Source organism: Rhinatrema bivittatum, chromosome 4 (genome assembly GCF_901001135.1).
Source record: "Rhinatrema bivittatum chromosome 4, aRhiBiv1.1, whole genome shotgun sequence".
NCBI classification, from domain to species: Eukaryota; Metazoa; Chordata; class Amphibia; order Gymnophiona; family Rhinatrematidae; genus Rhinatrema; species Rhinatrema bivittatum.
Window position 1 is genome coordinate 477,489,850 of NC_042618.1, and position 21,522 is coordinate 477,511,371.

A 21,522-nucleotide genomic window follows, 5' to 3' on the forward strand; every position below is an offset into this window, starting at 1 on the left:
AAGCCCAAGGTACAAGGTCGATGGTGGACCCCATCACTCCCAGGAGTTGCAGGTAGTCCCAGGAGCTGGGCTCTGGTAACGCAGAGAACCGTCGTGTGTGATCCCGCAAGGATTGAGCTTTGTCCTGGCGCAGAAAAACTTTGCCCAGTAGGGTGTCGAAAGTTGCCCCCAAAAAAAACCCAAGCGTTGCGAGGGCATGAGGGAGCTCTTGGAGAAGTTCACTACCCATCCCAGGGAATGTAGAAACCGTACTACTCGAGTCACCGCTGAGCGTCCATGATCGAATGACTTCGCCCGGAGGAGCCAATCGTCCAGATAAGGATGAACCAGGATGCCCTCCTTCCGGAGAGCTGCCGTCACAACTACCATGATCTTGGTGAAGGTGTGCAGCACCGGCGCCAATCCAAACGCGAGAGCCGTGAACTGAAAATGCTGGTCCAGAATTTTGAAATGAAGGAAACTGTGGTGGTCCAGGCGGATGGGAATGTGCAGGTAGGCCTCCGTTAAGTCCAGGTAGGCGAGGAACTCCCCCCGATGCACCGCCGCAATCACTGACCGGAGCGTTTCCATGCGGAACCGAACGACTCGAAGGGATTTGTTGACTTCCTTGAGGACTAGGATAGGCCGGAAGGAACCGTCCTTCTTTGGTACGACGAAATAGATGGAATAGTGGCCCGAGCCCACCTCTCCGAAGGGCACGGGCGCAGTAGCGCCTATCTCCCGGAGTCTGTCCAGAGTCAGCTGCACCGCTCCTCTCTTGAGGTCCGAGCCACAGGGGGAAAAGATGAACCTTCCCTGCGGGGGGCGGACAAATTCCAATGCGTAGCCGTGTTTTATGGTATCCAGGACCCACTGGTCCGAGGTGATCCGTGCCCACTCCGCTTAGAAATACGTTAGTCGGTCCCCAATCCTGGGGACAGGGGAGTGGGCGAGACTGGCATCATTGTGAAGACTTGGTATAGGGGTTCCCGGTTCCGGGAGTAGTGCGTGCGGGCCGATGCCCGCGGAAGGCGCGCAACCAGGGCTGAGACCTGGGGGCGGATGGCCGGGAGCCCGTCTGTCTGTAGCCCCTGTAGCGCCGTTGCGCTCTGGCTCTGGTCCGAGAAGAAGAAAACGCTCTGGATGGTCGAAACCTATCCTCCAGCAGCCGATGAACAGCGTTCTCCCCCAGGGACTTGATGATCTGGTCCAAATCCTCCCCGAAGAGGAACTTGCCCCTGAAGGGAAGAGAGCCCAGACTGGACTTAGAGGACGTATCAGACGCCCAATTGCGTAGCCACAGTAGTCGTCGTGCTGCCACTACCGAAACCATGGATCTTGTGAGGACCCGAAAAAGGTCGTACGAGGCATCCGCCCCATACGCCACTGCGGCTTCTAGCCGATCTGCCTGGGCAGCCTCATCGGACGGCAGGTTCTGAGACGTGAGGAGTTGTTGCACCCAAAGGAGACTAGCCCGCTGGGCAAGCGAACTGCACATCACCGCCCGCATACCCAGAGCGGAGACCTCGAAAACCCGCTTAAGGAAAACTTCCAACTTACGATCCTGTGTGTCCCGCAACGCCGCACCTCCCGTCACTGGGATAGTCGTCCTCTTCGTGACCGCCGACACTGCGGAGTCCACCTTTGGGACCTTGATGAGGTCCAGAAAATCTTCGGGGAGCGGGTACAGCTTTTCCATAGCCCGGCTGCTCTTCAGGGAGGCCTCCGGGGTGTCCCATTCCCTGGTGAGAAGTTGTAAAAACGAGTCATGAATGGGAAAAGCCCGAGCCCTCGGCCGGAGTGCCGCCAGGACAGGATCTCCCTTCCTTGAAGAAGTGATGACAGCGGGAGCTACTGGGGCAGGCGGGTCTGGTGGCGGATCCAAATCTAATTCTTGGATGATCTGCGGGATGAGGTCGTCCAGCTCTTCCCTCTGGAAGAGGCGTAGGGTACGCGGATCATCCCCCTCCTGTGTGCCGTCCCCTTGTCCCCCGTCCGGGAGGTCAAGTCCATGTCCCGCTGGGTCTGGCACCGCCCCCACTGCCGCGGGCGTGGATCGGACCCGGGTAGGAAGGCGGGAGGCCCCCACTCCCGGAGGGTCGGGGGGGGGCCGGCGTCGAGGGCGACATCCGAGGGATCTTAGGAGGGGGGGGGGGGTCCCACAGGTGCTTCCAGCCCCTGCAGATAAGCGGTATACATGAGCAGGATAAACTCCGGAGAGAACCCCGGCCTGCTCGGGTGCGCTTCGGGGGCGGCGTGGTTCCTGCTCCCTGGCTCTGGGTGCTTGGTTCCTGCACCAAAATCGGGGGAACACCCCCGCTGGTAGAGTCCTCCAGGGATCCGTTCTCCCTCGTGGCCCCAAGGGATCCGTTCCCCCTCGTGGCCTGCGCCTCAGGGCGCTCAGAATGTAAAATGGCCGCCGTTCCCGCCAAAAATGGCGGAGTGGCCGGCCCGCACCGCCCGGGCAAAAAAGAGAAATCAGTCAGGGACTGTGAGGTACCTTCCCCCCCGGGAAGGCATCGTGCACAGATGCCCTCCCGGGAAATCCGGGACCCCGGGTCTCCGCAGGCCGCACAGCGGGACGGCCGCGGCATCGGGATCGCTGCAGGAGAAAAGAAAAAGCCACGGGGGGGGGCCACGCGCACAAAGGCGCCGCTGCGGGGGGGGCCCGGTCGGCCCGCACTGCCCGCTGTCTGAAAATAGAGGAGGGTGCCGCGGGGGGGCCTTCCTGGCCACACGACCCGCCCCAGACATCTTTCCCTAAATGGCTCAGCAGCCCATGAGGAGCTGTAAAATGGCCGCGGGTGAGGGAGTAAAGAGCGAAGAGGCCGGCTCCACCGGCTTTCGCGGGCTGAGCTGTAAAGGAAAAAACTACAAAGGAAAAACAAACTTACCCCTGGCTGCAACGAGAAATAAACAGCAAGGCCGCAGAGAAGAGACAAGGAAGAGAAGCCACTCCCCAGGAGTTGAAAGAACTCTGCCTTTTTTTTTTTTTTTTTAAACTTAATACAAACTTGATACAAACTTGATCCACAGAAAAAGACAACAACAAGCCATAATCAAGCAAGAAAGTGAAGGAAAAGGAGGGGAAGCCTGATTCCCCTACTGGCATCTGCTGGAGTCAGAAGATACTGAACTCCTGCAGAGGGGGTAGTAGTATATATGGATACGCCCCCTCAAAGCTTGTGCTGACTCCATCTGCTGGATTGGGGACATAACCCACTGTCTGGACTGATCCAGGAACGTACAGGGAATAACCGATTTAGTCTTTCCCAAGGAACCATTCCTACTCTTCTATCTGCTGCATCCCATCTCTATTATGGACTGGGCTCAGTCATACAGCAGAAGAAAATACTGCACAGCCAGGGTTTTTTTTACAAGTTATATAAATCGATCTCGTGTAAGCGAACATGCAGACTGTACTTTATAAGCTTCTCTTAGAACAAAGCACACTGCATATTGTTTATAAAGAGAATATAATGCGTGCACTCCACAACGGGATAATACAAACACTCTGCAATCCAATCTTTCCTATTGCAGAAACTTTTATTTCTGGTCACAGATTCCGGCTTTATCCTACAAGTTCACTTTTCTAACAACAGCCAAATACAGAGTGCCAATGCTGGATTGTCTTAGGTCTTGGTGTGAAGTAGGACCTTGTTCTTCCTTCAGCTGCAACCCTTAACCAGCAACGAGGAACAAAATGATACAAACTGGGGAAAGCAAGTCGTCTTCTTCAAAATAAACAAGTAAAGGCAGAGCAAAATTCTTCTGTGCAAAGTCCAGCTCACCGGGCTTCTCAACCCTAATACGCACTTCCTGTGCGACGCGTCTGTGCTCCTCCATTCCAACTGGAGGGAGCGAGGCCTCAGACATGGGTCAGGGAAGAAAAATAATTATATGCAGAAGGGTTTGGTGTTCCTCTTGCCAGTCACCTTCAGTGGGGGTAGGGAGGGTGCAAAAGGCACCGTATGGTTTGGGTTGGAGACGGGATAAGACATTGCAGTCCAAAGCCCCACCCCCAGACATGAGCAGGGTGCATCAGATCTGCTGAAATTGGGGGAATCAAGTCAAAGCCCCCCCAAACCCACACGGTGATCTGATAAACCCCGCCCAGAAGTTGGGGGGTGGGGTCGTGAAGTGCAGTCTCTTGGCCCAGATCTTCCCTGAGTGAGGTCCCCCCCCCGGCTCTAGCCCTTGATGACGGCAATGGGTCGGAGTTTGATGGCTTTCTTGCTGATGCCAGCATCATGGCACGTGTTCACCACATCCGTCACATTCTTGTACGACTCCGGTGCCTGGAACGAGAAAGGGAAGTTGGTGAGCTGTCACTGCCTCCTCATACTGTCCTGGAGCAGTCTCATGCATGGCTCTGTGTGCGGTCAGAAAAGCCGAAGTCCAGCAGAAAGCATGCAGGGACTGGGGCACTACTGGGAAACTCTGTGCTCCTAGATTTCTTACATGTGAATTCATTCAATAAGAAACGCTCGCTTTAAGTCCATCTTTTACTATTCTTAATTCTACAGCCTGATTTTCATCTGACTTCCAAAGTCAATACACGAACAGAAGCCAAATAAGCACAAAATTTCGTAGGAAAGAGTCAAATATTCACACGGTAAAGGTTTATAGGCAGCACTGTACAAACAGATATCTCTGAAACCTACTTCCGTTTTTTTGAGTTATAGATTTATTTATTCCAAACACATTCTGCATCTCCAAAAATATGTTTAAGGCGGGTTACATAATTACAACATTCATAGCCCAACCCAAAGCACTCCGGTATTTAGCAGCAGCAATCATATGTAGCATCTTTAAAACAAGAGGACGGCTTCACTGAAACCAGTTCCCTCTTGTTTTCAAGATGTCGGCTCGACACTTCTCATTCAATGTTGCAGGACATTTTCAGAGAAGCACACTGTGGGGACCCTGCCAGCAATATCGAAACAGGACCCCATGCTGGAGCTTCCTTTGTGTGAACGCTGCAGTTTATATCTGCAAGGATTTTCCTGGTGGGACTTATACCGAGCTGTTTTGCACAATACTTGCACCATGACACACTTTAAAGTCAAGTGAAAGTAGTGTTTTGCCATCTTGTGAGGGTCAGTGTAAGGCAATGAGAGTGTGGAGCGCCAGAAGCAGGAGCTCACGGGTGACTGAGCTCAAGAACAGTAAGGGAGAAGAATCTGTTTTGTTGGAGACAGAGGAGACCCCGGGACAGAATTTTGATACATGAAAGGTAAGTGCGTCTTTCACTAGTGAATATTTAAAGTTCAAGGGATATAATACAAATGTATTTCTATTAAGGGTAGGGAGACCACTGTGTGGCGAGAGGCAGTGGACGGAGAATTAACTAGCACCTAAGAATAATCTCCGATGGCAGGAGCTGGGAGTAAAAATTCTTGCACAGTTGACCAAGTAGAAATTGCGTGCCTCCTGTTTAGTACAGTTAGAGCTAATAAAATCAGAAAGAGGTAAATTTCCTGAACTCTCTGTCCAACCTCCCAAGGTTAGGGGCCAAGTAGGAAAAAGCCACGTCCCTCATAGCTCATGCTGAGAGGATCTCACAGCACCACCAGGCAACCATGGCTATGGAAGATTAGCAAGATATAGTGGATATAGTCGGCTGAGAACTAGAACACAAATTCATGTTTTTATCTAAGAAGGATCTTAATCTTCAAACAAGTGAATGAAAGAAGCCCATTGCATAAGATAAGAAACATGTGGGACAAAACAGAGTAACTAGTCTAAACCCTTTTTAAACCCAGCTACACTAACTGCTTTCACCACATCCTCTGGCAACAAATTCCGTGGAAAAAAAAATACTTTCTCCAATTTGCTTTAAATCTGCAACTTATCAGCTTCATGGAAGGTCCCCCTGGTCCTAGTAGTATTTGCCCATGGGAAGCATGCTCGTACCTCTTCCATAACCAGCTTTGGTGATGCCACCCGGATGGCTATACCCATGTCCGCCAGTTTGTCTAAAACATCCTGGAAGTCCAAGTTACGACGGGACTTGGCTCTGGATAGCGCACGCCCCTGAGAAGAAAAAAATAATTAAAAAAAAAAAAAAAGAGAGTCTGAATTCTGCAGCAAATAAAATTGTTCTGCACATACACAGAGCGTGTCATCACGGGCCCCTAGTTATACCATGCACACAGAGCAAAAATGCCGCCTTTCACACGCAGGGTTACAGAATTAAGAACAGATTATCACAAAAATGTGTGTCTGTGCAATCCCTCAGCACGCCAGCAGAGGGAGTGGGGGGGAACACTACAGGATTTCTGAATCTTTTCAGGAATAATGTGCAACGTCAGAGCGCTGCAATAATTGTTAAAATCCTATGTCAGAAGGTGACTCTCTCTACAAGGAGCCACATTTCCCTCTCCTGCTGAATACATTTTTCCATTTTTTGCTTCTTCCACACATTTACACCGCCATTTTCTGAGTCAAGTTTTTTTTAATTTTTATTTTGAAACTCACGGCTCCATGGCAAGTGGTTCCGAAGGTCTCAGTCATGCCTTGTTCGGTGCCTGTCAGGACGTAGCTACAGGTTCCCATGGTTCCACCGATCAGAACGGGCTGTCCTGTCAGCTGAAATACCAGAAATTAAAACCACGGTCCTGGACTATTCAGTGGTGAAAAAAAAAACAAAAAAAACCACAACCCCACACACATCCATCCCTGGCTCCCCAGCTACCTGAGGATCAGACCAGTTACCAGGACAGAAACGTTTACTGGGAAGGCCATTCACAGAGCAGTTTCTGCTCAGACCTCAGCAAGCAGGAGTCCACATTATCAGAAAACAAGGGGTGGGTTACAGCAAGAGTCTAAGAAAGGAGACCATGCTAGACTCTTCCTTGCAGTAGACGCCTGCCGATAAATCATATCAAGATCCCCTTCACCGTGGGTGATCCAGGGATAACCTTTATGGCGTTCCTGAGAATTTGACAGCTGGAATCTTCATTAAAACACGGGTCAGATTCTTATTCCTTTTCATGCAACCCCCGCCCAGACCCACGGCGCGTACCTGGTAATCCACAGCAATGAGCGGGTGGTGTGGTGGGAAGGCGCGTGTGGACCCCTTCCTGTGCACCAGCAGGGTTCTCTCCTTCCCGTCCACCACATGCTGCTCCACTTTAGCAATGTTGTGAGACACATCATAGATCACGTGCAAATCCAGGTCGTCTGGGGTGGTGTTGAAGACTTTTGCGAAAGCCTGAAAGGGAAGAGCTCATCTCAGTTTATGTGGGACTTGGTCAGTCATGGTTGGACAAGTCCTTTCCTGTCAGCACCTTTCTTCGAGAAAGATAAGAGGATGGCAAGAGCAAAAAATCTGATGGGCCAATAATGTCTGTGATTATTCAGCAAAGCGTCCTGGAAGAGGATCATCGGAATAGAAAATAAAAGGCTGGAAGTTATGTCCATACTAACGAGAGGGAGGCAGAGACTGCTCTCTGGTGCATGGAGTTCAGCGGCACATAGTAACAGAGTATATATCCCAGTTATAGCCCCGCCCTCAGTCACAGTAGAAAAAGACAGTATGGCCCTTCTACTCTGCCCATCCGCTCAACTAATTCACCTTTACAATCCCTATCAATCCCTCAGAATTTGCGCGCGTCTATCCCAGGCTTTCCGGATTTCAGATAATGTTCTCGTCTCCAGCACCTCCATGGGAGGCCGTTGCACGCATCCACCACCCTCTCTGTAAAGAAATATTTCCTAAGATTACTCCTGAGTCTGCCCCCTTTCAACCTCATTCTAGAGCCGAACCACCTTCAGGTCATCCCCATCCAAAGGCGATGACTTCTCCAGATCTGCATCTGGACCAACCCCCGCTGAGGGCAGGGGAACCAAGAAAGGATCCGAAGCATCAAGGAAACCTTTGGTCTCCTGATCTGGGATGGGAGGGAGCCTTGCAACATCTTGACTCAGAGGGACCCCTGATGCTCCGACCGCTCGGGGACCTTCTTGGGAGGTCCCTGCGGTGGATCCTCTCCCTCCGCAACTGAGTGGCTAAGTAGGCTTTGTGCATCAAGAGCACAAAGTCCAGAGAAAAAGGGGATCGGGAGTGTCATGGGAGAGGCCCGGCAACGACTGTTGTGAACCCGCAGGGCTATGCTGAGCTGGAGACAGGTCTCAGCCTGCGCATCTGAAAGAGTCTTCAAGATGACCGCCGTTCCCCTGCTCAGGGAACTGATGGGCCTGTTCCCCGACTGCCTGATCGCTTGCCTGCGCCGAAGTCGACCCCCCCCCCCCCCCCCCCTTGCACCACTGACAACGAACCTTCCCCACCAGGGAAGCAACGGAGGCACAATCCAGAGCGGGAGAGCCGACTCCCCACATACCGTGCAGTGCGCGCAACGCGGCATTTTCATGGCGGGAGCACTCAGGGCAGACGCCACAGCGATCTCAAGACTGAAGAAGCCCCACCGAGTCCAGACCACGCGGCCGCTGGCCTCGCTACAGGAGACTGGCGCAGAGGATCGCCGCGCAGCCTGCTATAAGAGCCTCTCTTACTTTTTCTCCATTTGCATGAGGACAGGCCCGGGGTCTCCAGTTATAACTCCCACCAAAAACGTCGCGTGCAAAGCGCCGTTCTCTCTCTCTCTCCTTATTCATCACAGCTGCACTTATGTAAAGATTCTGCTCAGACTGCAATTACTGGGAAAGAGATAACATTTCCTTGTAACTATCTTATACAGAACTGTACATGCTGAGAGGGTTCCCAAGATACTATTGTATCTACAGTTACAGCTCAGTAACTGTGCATGAAAGAATCTTTTTCCTGAATACAGACGCGCACACACAGTTAAAATCCCCCGTGGACAAAGAATAAAAGCTGGTCCTAACAGAGGATACTTCCTATACATATAGGACAGCAGGCCGACGTCTACCTGTCTGGTGAGGAAGGTCATAGAAGAGCGATTGACCCATGCATAGTTGCCAGCTGCTGCCATGCCCTTCAGGTAGTCCTGCCCCTCAGCGGAGGAGATCCTGGCACATGCCAGCTGTCTGTCATTCACTATGATCTTGTCTCTCTTCATGGCTTTCTCCATAGCCACCAGTGCATCTGAGAAATGGTACAAGAAAAGCTAGGCAGAAGTTACATTGCACCTGCAAGGTAGCGAGAAATCCATCTGTCTGAAGACTTCTGGCCAATATTGCTCCACTTAGGATTTCAACTTTCAGCCTTGGACTTTTCAGGCCTGGAAATGATTCACCGCGAGTGCGTTCTGCCGCTCACACAACTCACCTGTAGCAACCTGATGGCCCTAGGCCTCGGCTGCCGCTGTGGATCATCACGCAGACCTGCCCCTTGTGGTCGATGCCCATCTTCTTGGCAGCATACTCATTGTAAATGTCATCCACCACCTGAATCTCAGCATAATGGTTTCCTGCTCCAAGGGTTCCCAGCTGCAGGTCAAGAGAAAACACGTAAAGCTCTGCTTTCAATGCTTATGGATCATACTTCAATGAACACAATATTGAACTCCAAATAATATTTACATAGAGCAACACACATTGGGGAGGGTCTTTAATTTTTTATTTTTTTTTTTTTAGAATTGCCCACCTTTCCAAACCCAAGCTCAAGGCTAGTACAACTCAGGTACGGTAGGTAGGATCCTGCCCTAGAGTGCTTCCAATCTAATAGCTAGATTCATCATTCTGCTATATTTATACTGACATTCAAATGGCGGAGGCGGCAGTATCGTTCCATGTCCTTGTGCTTATCTAGGGATGGCAATGAATTGGACTGATTCAAATAAAACTCAGAGTCTACCTTAGGCTAGAAGGATGGAACAGTCTGAAGCTGTAATGCTCCTGGAGTCATCCGGAGGAACGGTTCCCGACACAATGCCTGTAATTCAGAGAAATGACGTGCCGAGCACATAGCCGCCAGGAACACCGTTTTCAGGGTTAATAAACGCAAGGAAAGACTGCGCAGCAGCCGAAAGGAAGGCCCTGCCAAAACTGCAATATTAGATTAAGATTCCATAAGGGAACCAGCCAACCGTAGGGGTGCTTCACCCCTTTCAGAAAAACGGGCCATGTCCGGGTGAGCAGATAGGCGGGTTCCGTTCACCTTGCCCCTGAAATAGGAAAGAACTGCTACCTGAACCTTCAAGGAGTTAAGGGTCAAACCTTTATTCAAGCCATCCTGAGGCAAAACACTGCGTTCCTCGCACCAGGTATCAAATACTCTCCAGACGCACACCAATTTTCCTTTCCCTGTACATACCCAGATCAGTCCAGACTCCTGGGATGTACCAAAGCTCCCTATTTAGGGTGGGACCTGGAGAGTCCTGCTCGCAAAACACTGGGACTCTGGATCCCCCATATCCAAGCGATAATGCCTTGCGAAAGTATGCAGTGAAACCAAGCGGCTTCGTGGGCAGAGGCTCAGACGAGAATGCGCAGAGTGGGCTCTCAAACCCTCAGGAACTGGACGCCCCTTAATTATGTACGTTGATCCAATGGTATCCTTAAGCCACCGTGCAATAGTAGCCTTGGAAGCCTGAGAATCTCTCTTCGAACCGCTCCACAAAATAAAGAGATGATCCGACTTCCTGAAATCATTTGTTACCTTGAGATACCTCAAAGAAGCTCTGCATATGTCCAAAAGCTTAAGCTCCTGCGCATTAGGTGTGAAAGAGACCATCTCAGGAAAAGACGGAAGCTCCTCTGTGACTCCTTCGGTAAAAAAGGAGGGTACTGTCCTCAATGACATCCCAAGTCCAAAATCTGCAGGAACAGATCACAGCAAGACAAAGCCTGTAACTCCAGGATTCTCCTAGCTGAACAAATGGCCACTAGAAAAAAGACTTTAAGAGCCAAATCCTTAAATGTCGCTCTCTGAAGAGGCTCAAAAGGTGCCTCATACAAACCTCTAAGATTAAGATTCCAGGATGGACAAACTCTCCTAACTGGTGGACACATTCTTAGCCCCCGAAGAAACCTCACCACCCCAGGATGAGAAGACAGAGAGGAACCCTCTACTTTACCTCATAGACAAACAAGAGTTGAAAGCCAACCCCTTGACCAAACCCTCCTGAAGAAAGGACAAGATCTGCAACACCAAAAGATCATAAAGCTTGCACTCCGTTAGTAATACACCAGGACTCAAAAGCCTTCCAGACCCTCACATATGAAAGAGAAGTAAACTTTCGTCTAGCTGTAGGAGAGTAGCAATAACCACTTACGGGTACCCCCTGCATCTCAATCGCTACCTCTCAAGCCAAGCCACTAGACAAGAGTGAGCAGCCTGGTCTGAAAATATAGGGCCCTGCCGAAGAAGTCCCAGAAGATGGCGAAACGTAACTGACCGTCCACGGCTAAGTTGACTAGATCCGCAAACCATGGCCGACGAGGCTACTCCAGGGCCACCAGCACCACTTCGCCTGGATGTCTCTCTATCCTTTGCAACACTTTGTCTACTAGAGGCCAAGGAGGAAACATGTAAAGTAGAACCTCCCGAGGCCAAGCCAGAACCAGAGCGTTGACGCCTTTGGCCCTGTGCTCTCTTCTCAGACTGAAAACCTGAGCCGCCTTTGCATTGAGATGAGTCTCCATTAGATCCACATGGGGACAGCCCCACCTCTCGCGAATGAGCTGCATCGTTGACTAACAGCTCCTACTTTCCCGGATCTAATAATCTGTGACTTAGAAAATCCACCTGGACATTTTCTACTCCTGCAATGTGCAATGCCGCTATCCACTCTAAGTGTTGCTTCGCCTAAAGACTCAGCTTTTATGCCTCCTGGGCCACTGCTAGACTCTTGGTTCCTCCCTGCCGACCGACGTAGGCTACGATCGTCGTATTGTTCGACAGGACCCTCACAGACTAAACCTCGCATCAATGGCAGAAATGCAAGTAAAGCTAAATGCACTGTTCTGGTCTCTAACAGATTGATAGACCAAGAAGCTTTCTTCGCGGACCAACTGCCCTGAGTAGAAGGCTGCTGACACCACTCCCCATCCAGATAGACTGGCATCGATAGTAAGAATTACCCAATCCAGGACTTCCAGTTCGACACCACAAACCAGACTGGAAGTCAGCAGCCACTAGGACAGGCTGTCCTGTGCAGTGCCCTTGAGCAGCAAAGGAAGATGAAATTCCTCAGAGAGAGGATTCCACCGAGCCACAGAGCTCTCTGCAAAGGTCTCGTGCGCAAAGGCCCATGGCACAAATTCCAGGGTGGAAGCCATCGAACCAAGAATCTACAAATAATCCCAGACTCTGGGTACTAGCAACCCCACTAAGCACCCAATTTGACCCTGCAGCTTCAGAACATGCTCCTCCATGAGAAACACCTTGCCCCTCTGGAGTGTCGAACTGAGCTCCCAGATACTCGAGGGACTGTGACGGCACCAAGTGACTCTTTGCTAAGTTCACCACCCAGCCAAGTGACTCCCGAGTACTGTACACCTTCTGCACAGACTAGCGACAAATGTCCTCTGACTATGCCCTGAAGAGCCAGTCATCCAGGTACGGGTACACCAGCACTCCTTCACGACATAATAACACTGAAAATCTCCTTCTAGCAATCACTAATACAGTTCACATAGGCCTAGACCAAGGAAACTTATCTACTCGCCATCCTAGATATCTCTGCAGCCTACGATACAGTCAACCACCAAATCCTTCTATCCCGGTTGTCAGAGATTGGCATCTCCGGCACAGTGCTCTCTTGGTTCACATCATTCCTTACCCACAGAGAATACCTAGTTAAAATTGACCATTCCGAATCCCCCTCATGCAGGGCGTTCCACAAGGTTCCTCCCTTTCCTCCACCCTTTTTAATGGGTACCTCCTCCCTCTCTGCTACCTACTCTCTGACCTAGGACTCAATTTCTTCCTGTATGCGGATGATGTGCAGATCCTCATCCCCATTCAAAAAACTATCAAAGACACTCTGCAATTCTGGGACTCCTGCTTAGCCTCCATCAACACGCTCCTAACCAACCTCCAGCTTGCACTTAATGCAACAAAAACAGAAATCCTCCTCATATCTAACAATCTTGACCTCACATCTCAGGCCTCATCCAACGTCCCCACCTCCACCCACCCTGCCAGCCTCTCGCACCATCCGTAAGAGACCTAGGTGTTGTATTAGACCAACACCTTAACTTTAAACCCCACATTAAATCCCTACTAAAAGGGGGTTTCTTTAAACTACACATTCTCAAAAAACTGAAACCCCTCCTCCACACCCAAGATTTCCGTCTAGTAGAGCAGTCTACCATCCTATCTAAGTTGGACTACTGCAACTCCCTCCTCCTAGGCCTCCCACACTCCACTATCAAACCCCTACAAATCCTGCAGAACTCCATGGCAAGAATCATCACTGACACCCGCAGAAGAAAACACATCACCCCAGTCTTAAAGGATCTACATTGGCTTCCCATCCCCTTCCATATAAAATACAAAACCCTCACCGTTCTCCACAATGTGCTCCATAAAAACAGCCCTGCATGGCTCAATGAAATGCCACGTTTCCGTGCCTCCAATCGTCCATCCAGAGCCACCTTTGCTGGCACCCTCCATACCCCACCTCTCAAAATTGCTCATCTCTCCATCATCAGAGATAGAGCATTTACCATCGCTGGACCCACCCTATGGAACTCACTCCCCACCTCTCTCCGCCTTGAACCCTCCCTACCCAATTTCAAAAAAGGCATCAAAACATGGCTCTTCCTGCAGGCCTATCCGGATACCTATCAAACCTAACCCCACTTGCTCCCAGCATACTCCCGCCATACTGCGTCTTGCTACACCACCCTCCAACCAATATGTATCGTATGGAAATGTTGATTATGTAATTTTTTGAAACGTGTTAATTATGTTAATACTGTTACTCCAGTTCCTATTCTCTTTTCTCACTCTTTCCTACTTCTGCTTTTCATACTCTTCATGCTTTTGCTTTCTCCCTACCCCCTCTCTCCTTTTTCCTCCTCTGCTCCCCTTCCCCCTTCCCTGTTTTTTGTAATTTGTTTCCTTTCTCCATGAGTTGATTGTAAACTGGTATGATGTGTCCTACGAATATCGGTATATTAAAAGTTAAAGTTAATAATAAATAAAATAAATAAATAAATAATCCCACTGCCATCACCAACATAACCTTGGTGAAGGTGCATGGCACAGTGGCCAACCCAAAGGGAAGGGCCCCAAATTGAACATGTTGACCCAGCACCATTAACTGCAGAAACAGCTGATGATCCAGCCAAATGGGAACAAGCAGGTACACCTCCATCAAATCCAGAGAAGCTAGGAACTCGTGTGCACCGCTGCTATTACCGACCTCAGGGTCTCCATCCAGAACCTCGGGACCTTGAGCACTACATTTACCCGCTTCAAGTCCAGAATCGGGCGAAAAGTGCCTTCCTTCTTTGAGACAACGAAGTAAATGGAATACCTTCCCTCGCCTCATTCGTCCCTGGGGACTGGAATCACCGCCCCTAACATCCACAACTGGTCCAGCATCTCTCGCACCACAAATTTCTTATATAAACACACGCAGAAGGAAACAAGAAACAAATTGTGGACGGGCCGAGCAAATTCTAACACGTAGCCATCTCTTAAGCTGAGGACCCACTGATCCTGAGTAATTTTGGCCTACTCCTCATAAAACCATGCTAAGCGACCCCCTATAAAAGGAACGGTAGAGTGGACCCGCCTCACCTCATTGCGAGGATTTAGCCCCAAATAGCTCCACTATCTGTGGAGGTTCTGAAGGACCTTCGGCCTCCTTGAAAGGACTGACCCCGGAGAGAGAACTGCTTCTGTGGATCTGGGAATCCTCTCACCAGGCGAGATTTCCTACGGTCACGAAAATGAGACTAAGCCTGAAAAAAACCTCTTGCCCTTAGGCTTATCCTCTGGCAACCTATGCACCTTATTCTTGCCCAGACCTTTCATCAACTGGTCCAGGTCCTCCCCAAATAAAAGCCAGCCCTTGAAGGGCAGAGAACCCAACTGGGACTTAGATGGCACATCCGCTGCAGTTACGCAACCATAACCACCTGGCTGACACAGCTGACCCCATAAACAGAGAAGAAGTTCTCACCAGGTCATACAGAGCACATGCAACATATGCTACCATCACCTCTAAGTGGTCAACCTTAACTGCCTCGTGGCCAGACTTTGCCTGGCCATCTTGAAGCTGCTGCACCCAATGCAGACAAGCCCTCTGCACAAAACTGGAACAGATGGCTACCTGTAAACTCAGGGCCAACACCTCAAATATTCTTTTGAGGTGAACTTCCAGTTTTCGACCCTGCACATCCTTCAAAACCACGGACCCCGCAACCAGAAGAGTCGTCTTCTTTGTCACTTCCGACACCGCAGCATCCACCTTTGGAAGGGAAAACAGCTCTGTCTGCTCAGCAAAGGATAAAGCTTCACCATCACTCTCCCCACTCTCAAGCTGGCGCCGGGAGTACCCCACTCCCGATCCACCACCAACTTCTTCACAGACTTATGATACAGGAAGGCTTTCATGGGACCCCTAAGCCCATCCAGGACCAGGTCCACCCCTTCCTTGTCAGAGATTTCTTGTGGAACCTTCAGCCCAAGCTCCTCCAGAACCTGAGGAATCAAAGGCCCCAACTCTTCTTTACAGAACAAACGGACCACCTTAGGGTTATCCCTGTTAAAATACCAGGATCTCCTCCAGATCATCTCCCGAAGCCGTGCCAACCACATCCAGGTCAACCCCCTCGTCCTGTGTCAGAGATGCCCTCAGATCCCCGGGGGCCCCCTCTGAATCATCTGACTCATCACCAGAGGGATTAGGACCCAAAAAATGCCTTATCAGCGAAGGTCGCTTACTCCGAGACTGCTCCCTCCAGACACTCACAAGGTCGGGTCCAGGTCCCAGCCCTGACTGCTGAGTTAAATAAACCTCATGCAACAGCAGGACAAAATCTGCTGAAAAAAGTCGGGAGGCAGCAGGCAAATGCTGAGAGGCGCCAGCGACAGAGGACCCAGAAACAAGCAGATTGGAAGCCTCTACCCCATCTGCCCTCCCCTGCTCGTCCACGGGGCTCTGGCAGGCTGGGGAAGTCTCAGGGGAAAATCCCCTACTCCTCCATTGGCACGCAAGTGCCACATAATAATTCAAAACGGCCACCATACCTGCGCCAATGGAGATGGAGAAATACCGAGGAACTGCAGGAGGCACACCTGATTATGTGGCAGTGTCAGTAAAACTCTGTCTCCATCTGCTGGCAGGGATGCAAAACCCAGGAGTCTGGACTAATCTGGGTACGTACAGGGAATGTGTTTTCATAACTTCTAAAGAGCAGGAGGTTTTGATTCAGTCATATCCTACCATTCCTTGTATTTATTATTTTACCAAGGGCTCATACAGCGTTACATTCTCTGCCAGGACAACCTGCTGTTTGTGGGACTGGGTCACTTTTATAACTCCTTTCTACTTATACTGACAAGTTCTTAAGATCCTCGATTCCTCTGGGCCCTTCCTACATTAGAGGCTCGTCTCGTCTCCTTCATTTCTTATCTACTTGCACAGATTTTTGTTTTGACTGGCTTTTGGCTTCTTCAAATATCACTGTTAATCTGCTAAAGAAGTGTTTAACCTTTTTCAGTTTTTCTGATGAGAAGATGGCTTTCATTTCCACCTATTTCATATTTCAGGACCATTTCTTTTTTTTTTTTTATATGTAAATAGTTTTATTGTCAATCAGAACAAGACAACGAAACAGACAAGTACATCAAGCAAAACTGAACCAAAGTTGCACAATGACATTGCCTAGCTATGCGTATGTTGTACAGCTTGTGACCGACCATTTTTAGACAAAGCCCTACCCCCCACCTCCCTCCCCATCCCCCCCACACATCTGGGAACTTACTTACAGCCTGACAGTAAGTAGAGAAAAACCAGAAGCATCAGAGTAAACCAGGGAAGAACCGCTCAAGAATAAAAAAGGAGATATTTGGGCTTGGGGATGTGCAAGAAATCAGAAGGACCTGCACACTGCTATGAGAACAAACAGTATCAAAGACCATCATGGAAGAAGCGAGGACGGTTTCTATCAGCAGATTGAGGGGACTGGCATGGGTGTGACCATGCACCCCCTACCGCTGGCTTGTATGTGTCCTAAGTTGAGAAAGTACTGTAGGTACCTGAATGGAGTGTCACGGAAGACAGAATATGCATTTTAAAAATTACAAAATTGTTACGTATGTCTCTGTATTGTCAGCTGTGAAAGCGTGGTAAAGACTCATTCGCCACATTTTTGTTACCTGGAGTGGAGCTGCTGCTTATTTTGAGGAACGTGTGACAAGACTGACGTTGTAACCCTTATTACAGCACACCTGAAGTTTCTTTTTTTGAGTGTTGTAATATTGGCTTCTCCGGGCGGATTAAGAGATGCTGATCGGTACATGCTTGCTTCAGAGTCACGCTACGTGTGTTTCTTCTTACCTGAGGCAATCCCCGCTTCTTGGCCTTGGAGGAGACCTTGCTGGGATCAGCCTGCAGCATTCTGCCATACTCCTCACAGTGCTCCTTATCCTCTGCCCAAGCATAGCCCTCCCGCAGGGACCAGTCCACACCCATCTCCAGGGCCTCCTCCAGGTCCCTGACAAGACAAAATCAGCAAAAGCTCCTTACATGCATTGGTCCCACAGTGCATTTAAGTCAGTGACCTTTTCTTACAGATTGTGTTGCCTTTTACACGGAGACGCCACACTTTGGGGAAAAAAGTCTGCTTTCTCCGAGCTGTGTTTCCTTATCTGGAAAATACTTCTATTCTCTGCAACTGTTTGCTTTTACCTTATTTCTACTCCCCCCACCCCAACTGCAATTGCCTCTCTTCTCAGATCTGCTCCTTCAGCACCTCTCCCTCTACTCAGGACGGTTCAGTCTCAGTTGGACTGTTTGAGCAGCAGGGCCCTCCATAAATGATACACGGAGCACGGCGCAGTCTCACCGGTGAGCACGTGGGAGAAGAAGTGACGAAACAGTGGGCTTGGGAAGCGCTGGGCCAGCAGCCGAACTGGGTGGGGGGGGGAGCAGGTTGGGCTGAGATGGGGGTTAACACCCTTTATCTGGAACAGCCTCGGTCCCAACCATTCTGGATAGAAATGACGCTGCACTGTATTTGGCTCTGTGCGTCATACAAACAAAATATGCTTATTGCATAGGAAGTTACAGATTCCAACCCGATTAACGCAGTGATAACCACTGGCTGCTTTGAAAGGGCAGCAGCAGCAGCCACCAATTTTACCATGATTTCTCCGTTCCCGAGCCCCGCACGCACGCTCCTCATGAGCTAAAAGATAGCAGTGCTACCGAAAGTGAGCAGCATCCTCTACAAACTTCAAGGCTACTGGTTTCTGAAGCGCCACTAGACATCGCTGTGCAATGGTGATAAGTATTCAGGTAAGGTAAGTCCCTGCCCCAAAGAGCTTTGCCAGTGACAGAAGCGAGATTTGAATTTGGACCTTGCTCTAACCACTGGGCCCCTCCTCTTCCACACAAATTCCCTACCGCACACAGCCCCCAAGCACGGGCAGTCCATGCAGCGCCAGCATCGGTCTCCCTACTGCTGCTCATTTTGGGACACGGATGGCCTGACAGATCTCCCGTGTAACACAGAGCACTGCTGCGGTGGTTCTCACTTAGCGTTCATGGGGATAACCCCCTTGGATCCCACGCCGACCGGGATGTGGTCAAACATGGCCTGTGCCAGCTGCTCCTTCACGGGCTGCACATCGCCTTCATCCAGGTTTGTACGCAGCAGGCGCACACCGCAGTTGATATCGAACCCGACGCCACCTGGGGAGCAAAAAAAAAAAGTGCAGTCGAAACACGGTCAACCCTTGGGCTGGCTGACTCGCTACTGTACAGCGTCGGTACAGAAAGAGGAGAGGGTTGTACATCTGCCCTCTGTACACTTACGTTACTTTCATTCTTCCTTCAGAGACAAAGACTCCCCCCTCCATCCATCAGTTATCCTCTAGTCCCAATCAACCTTGGCCACAGATCTGGCCTTCAATGACCGGTCTCTCCCCTCAAGTACGATCTAAGGCTCAACATAGCAAAGCTTCCTTAGGCACCCATCGTTTGTTCCCAGACGGAGGGAAAGAAAGAGTCACATCCAACTAACCAGAAGAGTACATGATGGGGGAAGCAAATACAGGAATGCGACTATGGGCCGGCTGGAAAAGAGCTGCTGCAGCACCCTGTGCACATAGGCCCCCATGTAGTGTGCATGGCTGGTTAGTACTGGTATTTCTTCAGACACTGCGAAGATGACCTGAACGGTAACACGGAGACCCTCCCTTGTGCTGCCGGGAGGACGAGACTCATCCAAGGAGGCTGTAAAGCAAGCTGCAGGTTTCCCTCCTACGGCAGCAGCTGGCGTGACCCTCTACCTGGCCCCCAGTTTGTGGCATTCACTCCCTCAGCCTTTGTATTGAAAAACATTTTTCTAGATTTACCTTTCTATGCAGGCCTTCAACAATTATACCAGCTCTCTGCGCTCCATTTATTTGTAATCATTTGTTAATTTAATGAGTTTGTGTTTTCTTTTAGATTTCTATTAGTTGTTTACCTTGCATTCCTGATAGGTAAACATGTATCCATCGTGTTGTATGCAGTATTTTTTATGGTTTTACATTTTTACAGTATCTTTTATTTCATGTAAATTATATTTGCTAGTTTACAATCATTTTTAAACCTTTGATTATGCTACAAATAAATTAAAGCTCACTCGCTCTCTCTTCTTACCTGGCGACACCACTGCTTCTGGGTCATCCATGTCAAAGGCAGCCATGTTGCCAATGGCAAAGCCATAGCCGGAATGCACATCAGGAAGCCCGATGGATCTCTGCAACAAAGCCAGCCCATAATTAGATATAAATGCATCTGTGGAGGAGACATGTGCACAGCCATTTCTCCCTGTGGCAGAACAGCCACTTCCAGGCGTGGTCACATTTCATACAGACTGGTCCCTAGTGCTCATGTAGTGCATGGGCTGTCGCGGAGGGAATTCTTCCTCATATCACCCCAGACTCTTCCTAACATCGCTGCTCTTACAGGATCAGGAGAGCCAGAAATAGTCCACCTTCATACCCACTTTTTATTCCCATTCTGACCTGGCCATGGCACAAGATGTTTAAAGAGCAGCAATAACAGGCTAAAAAAAAGACATAAAAATGATGACCCAGACCTTCACTGAGGAGTGATCTGCTACTCTCTAACAAGAGAAGCAGATAAAATGAGTACCTCCTGCCCAGGACAGTGACTGGCAAACAGCTGAGCCTTCCTACATTTCGGTACATTCTGAGGAAGCAAATCCAGAATACATAAGCAGCAGGGGTGCGCCAAACACTGTAAGATTACACAGTAACTCACATGCACAATCCCCGGCAGGGCAGCCACGTTGCCGATCTGTTTCATGGCAGGAAGGAAGCCCCCCGCACCTGAAGAGAAAAAAAAACAGTCTTTATAGGCATCCACCCAACCAGCAAACAACAAATCCACACATTTAGAAAATGGCATTAGGATAATCTGCTCCACACAATGGCCAGCCTGCTGGCACGTGTTGGGAAAGGGGCCCCAATCCCCGTCTCTGGCTTTCTGCCCCCAGCATGCCCGAGGACACTGCAAAGGCAGCTTTCACAGTGCCTGGTGGCGGGGGGAGTGGGTCATGGTCATCATGCAACAGTGACACCCAGGTGCCTGGATTCAAGGCCCCTGACAGAAGGGTTCTGGATGGAGCACTAGTGCATACGGCCGCCAGCGCAGGACACTGAGCAGAAGATCTCAACAAGTCAATGATGCCGCCTAAACCCTTTTCCTGAATGGCAACTCCTAATATGGAACCTTGCACATATATATATATATATATATATATATATATATGGTTTCTCTTCCCTAAGTGCATCACTTTGCACTTGTCCACATTACATTTAATTTTACATTTGCATGCCCAGTCTCTCAGTTTTGCAAGGTCTCACAGTCTTCTTGTGATTTAAAAACTTTTAATAATTTTGCGTCATCAGCAAATTTTATCACCTCACTCGTTCCCAAACTATAGTCCGAGGGCTGGATGCAGCCCTAGAAGAAATGGCAGGAGCAGCCTGATCTGGCCCACAGCAGCAGCAGTGAGAAGTTGATCTGACCTGCAGTGGCAGCGGGTGGCAGGAATGCATTCCACCACGTCCACCAGTTCAGATAACAGACGTGGCAGCAGGTCAGAGCAGCATGGGTGGGGCACGCCGGGGCAAAGCCACCACTGGCTGCGTTAAGCGTGGCTGCTGTTTGTGCAGATAGAGCCAGTTGGGCCAGAGACAGGGAGAGAGACAGACATAAGAAGTTTTCAGTTGCTGTGGAGCACGGTGCAGAGCATAGGTAGGAAGGCACTGGTGGTACTGAGTCGTCTGCAGAGCTCCCAGGGAAAGCCAGATAAAGATGGCTCTTGGAGCTCTCAACCAGAGCCATGGGGGAGGGGTCACGGGCGTCATCCCCTAAGGCTGCAGAAGTCATAAGAACATGTCATACTGGGTCAGAC

General features: G+C 49.9%; 1 protein-coding gene across 1 annotated transcript in view; it reads right to left on the reverse strand.

Annotated features, from left to right (window-relative positions):
- Window positions 1-3,506: 3,506 nt before the first annotated feature.
- Window positions 3,507-21,522, reverse strand: part of RTCB (RNA 2',3'-cyclic phosphate and 5'-OH ligase) — a 58,622-nt gene continuing 40,606 nt past the window's right edge. Inside the window, 11 exon segments of the mRNA XM_029597324.1 lie at window positions 3,507-4,277; window positions 5,896-6,015; window positions 6,460-6,570; window positions 7,007-7,195; window positions 8,874-9,049; window positions 9,233-9,251; window positions 9,253-9,393; window positions 17,427-17,583; window positions 18,626-18,782; window positions 19,737-19,836; window positions 20,364-20,431. Coding sequence (XP_029453184.1) covers window positions 4,170-4,277; window positions 5,896-6,015; window positions 6,460-6,570; window positions 7,007-7,195; window positions 8,874-9,049; window positions 9,233-9,251; window positions 9,253-9,393; window positions 17,427-17,583; window positions 18,626-18,782; window positions 19,737-19,836; window positions 20,364-20,431 — 1,346 coding nt within the window. The 3' untranslated portion in view covers window positions 3,507-4,169.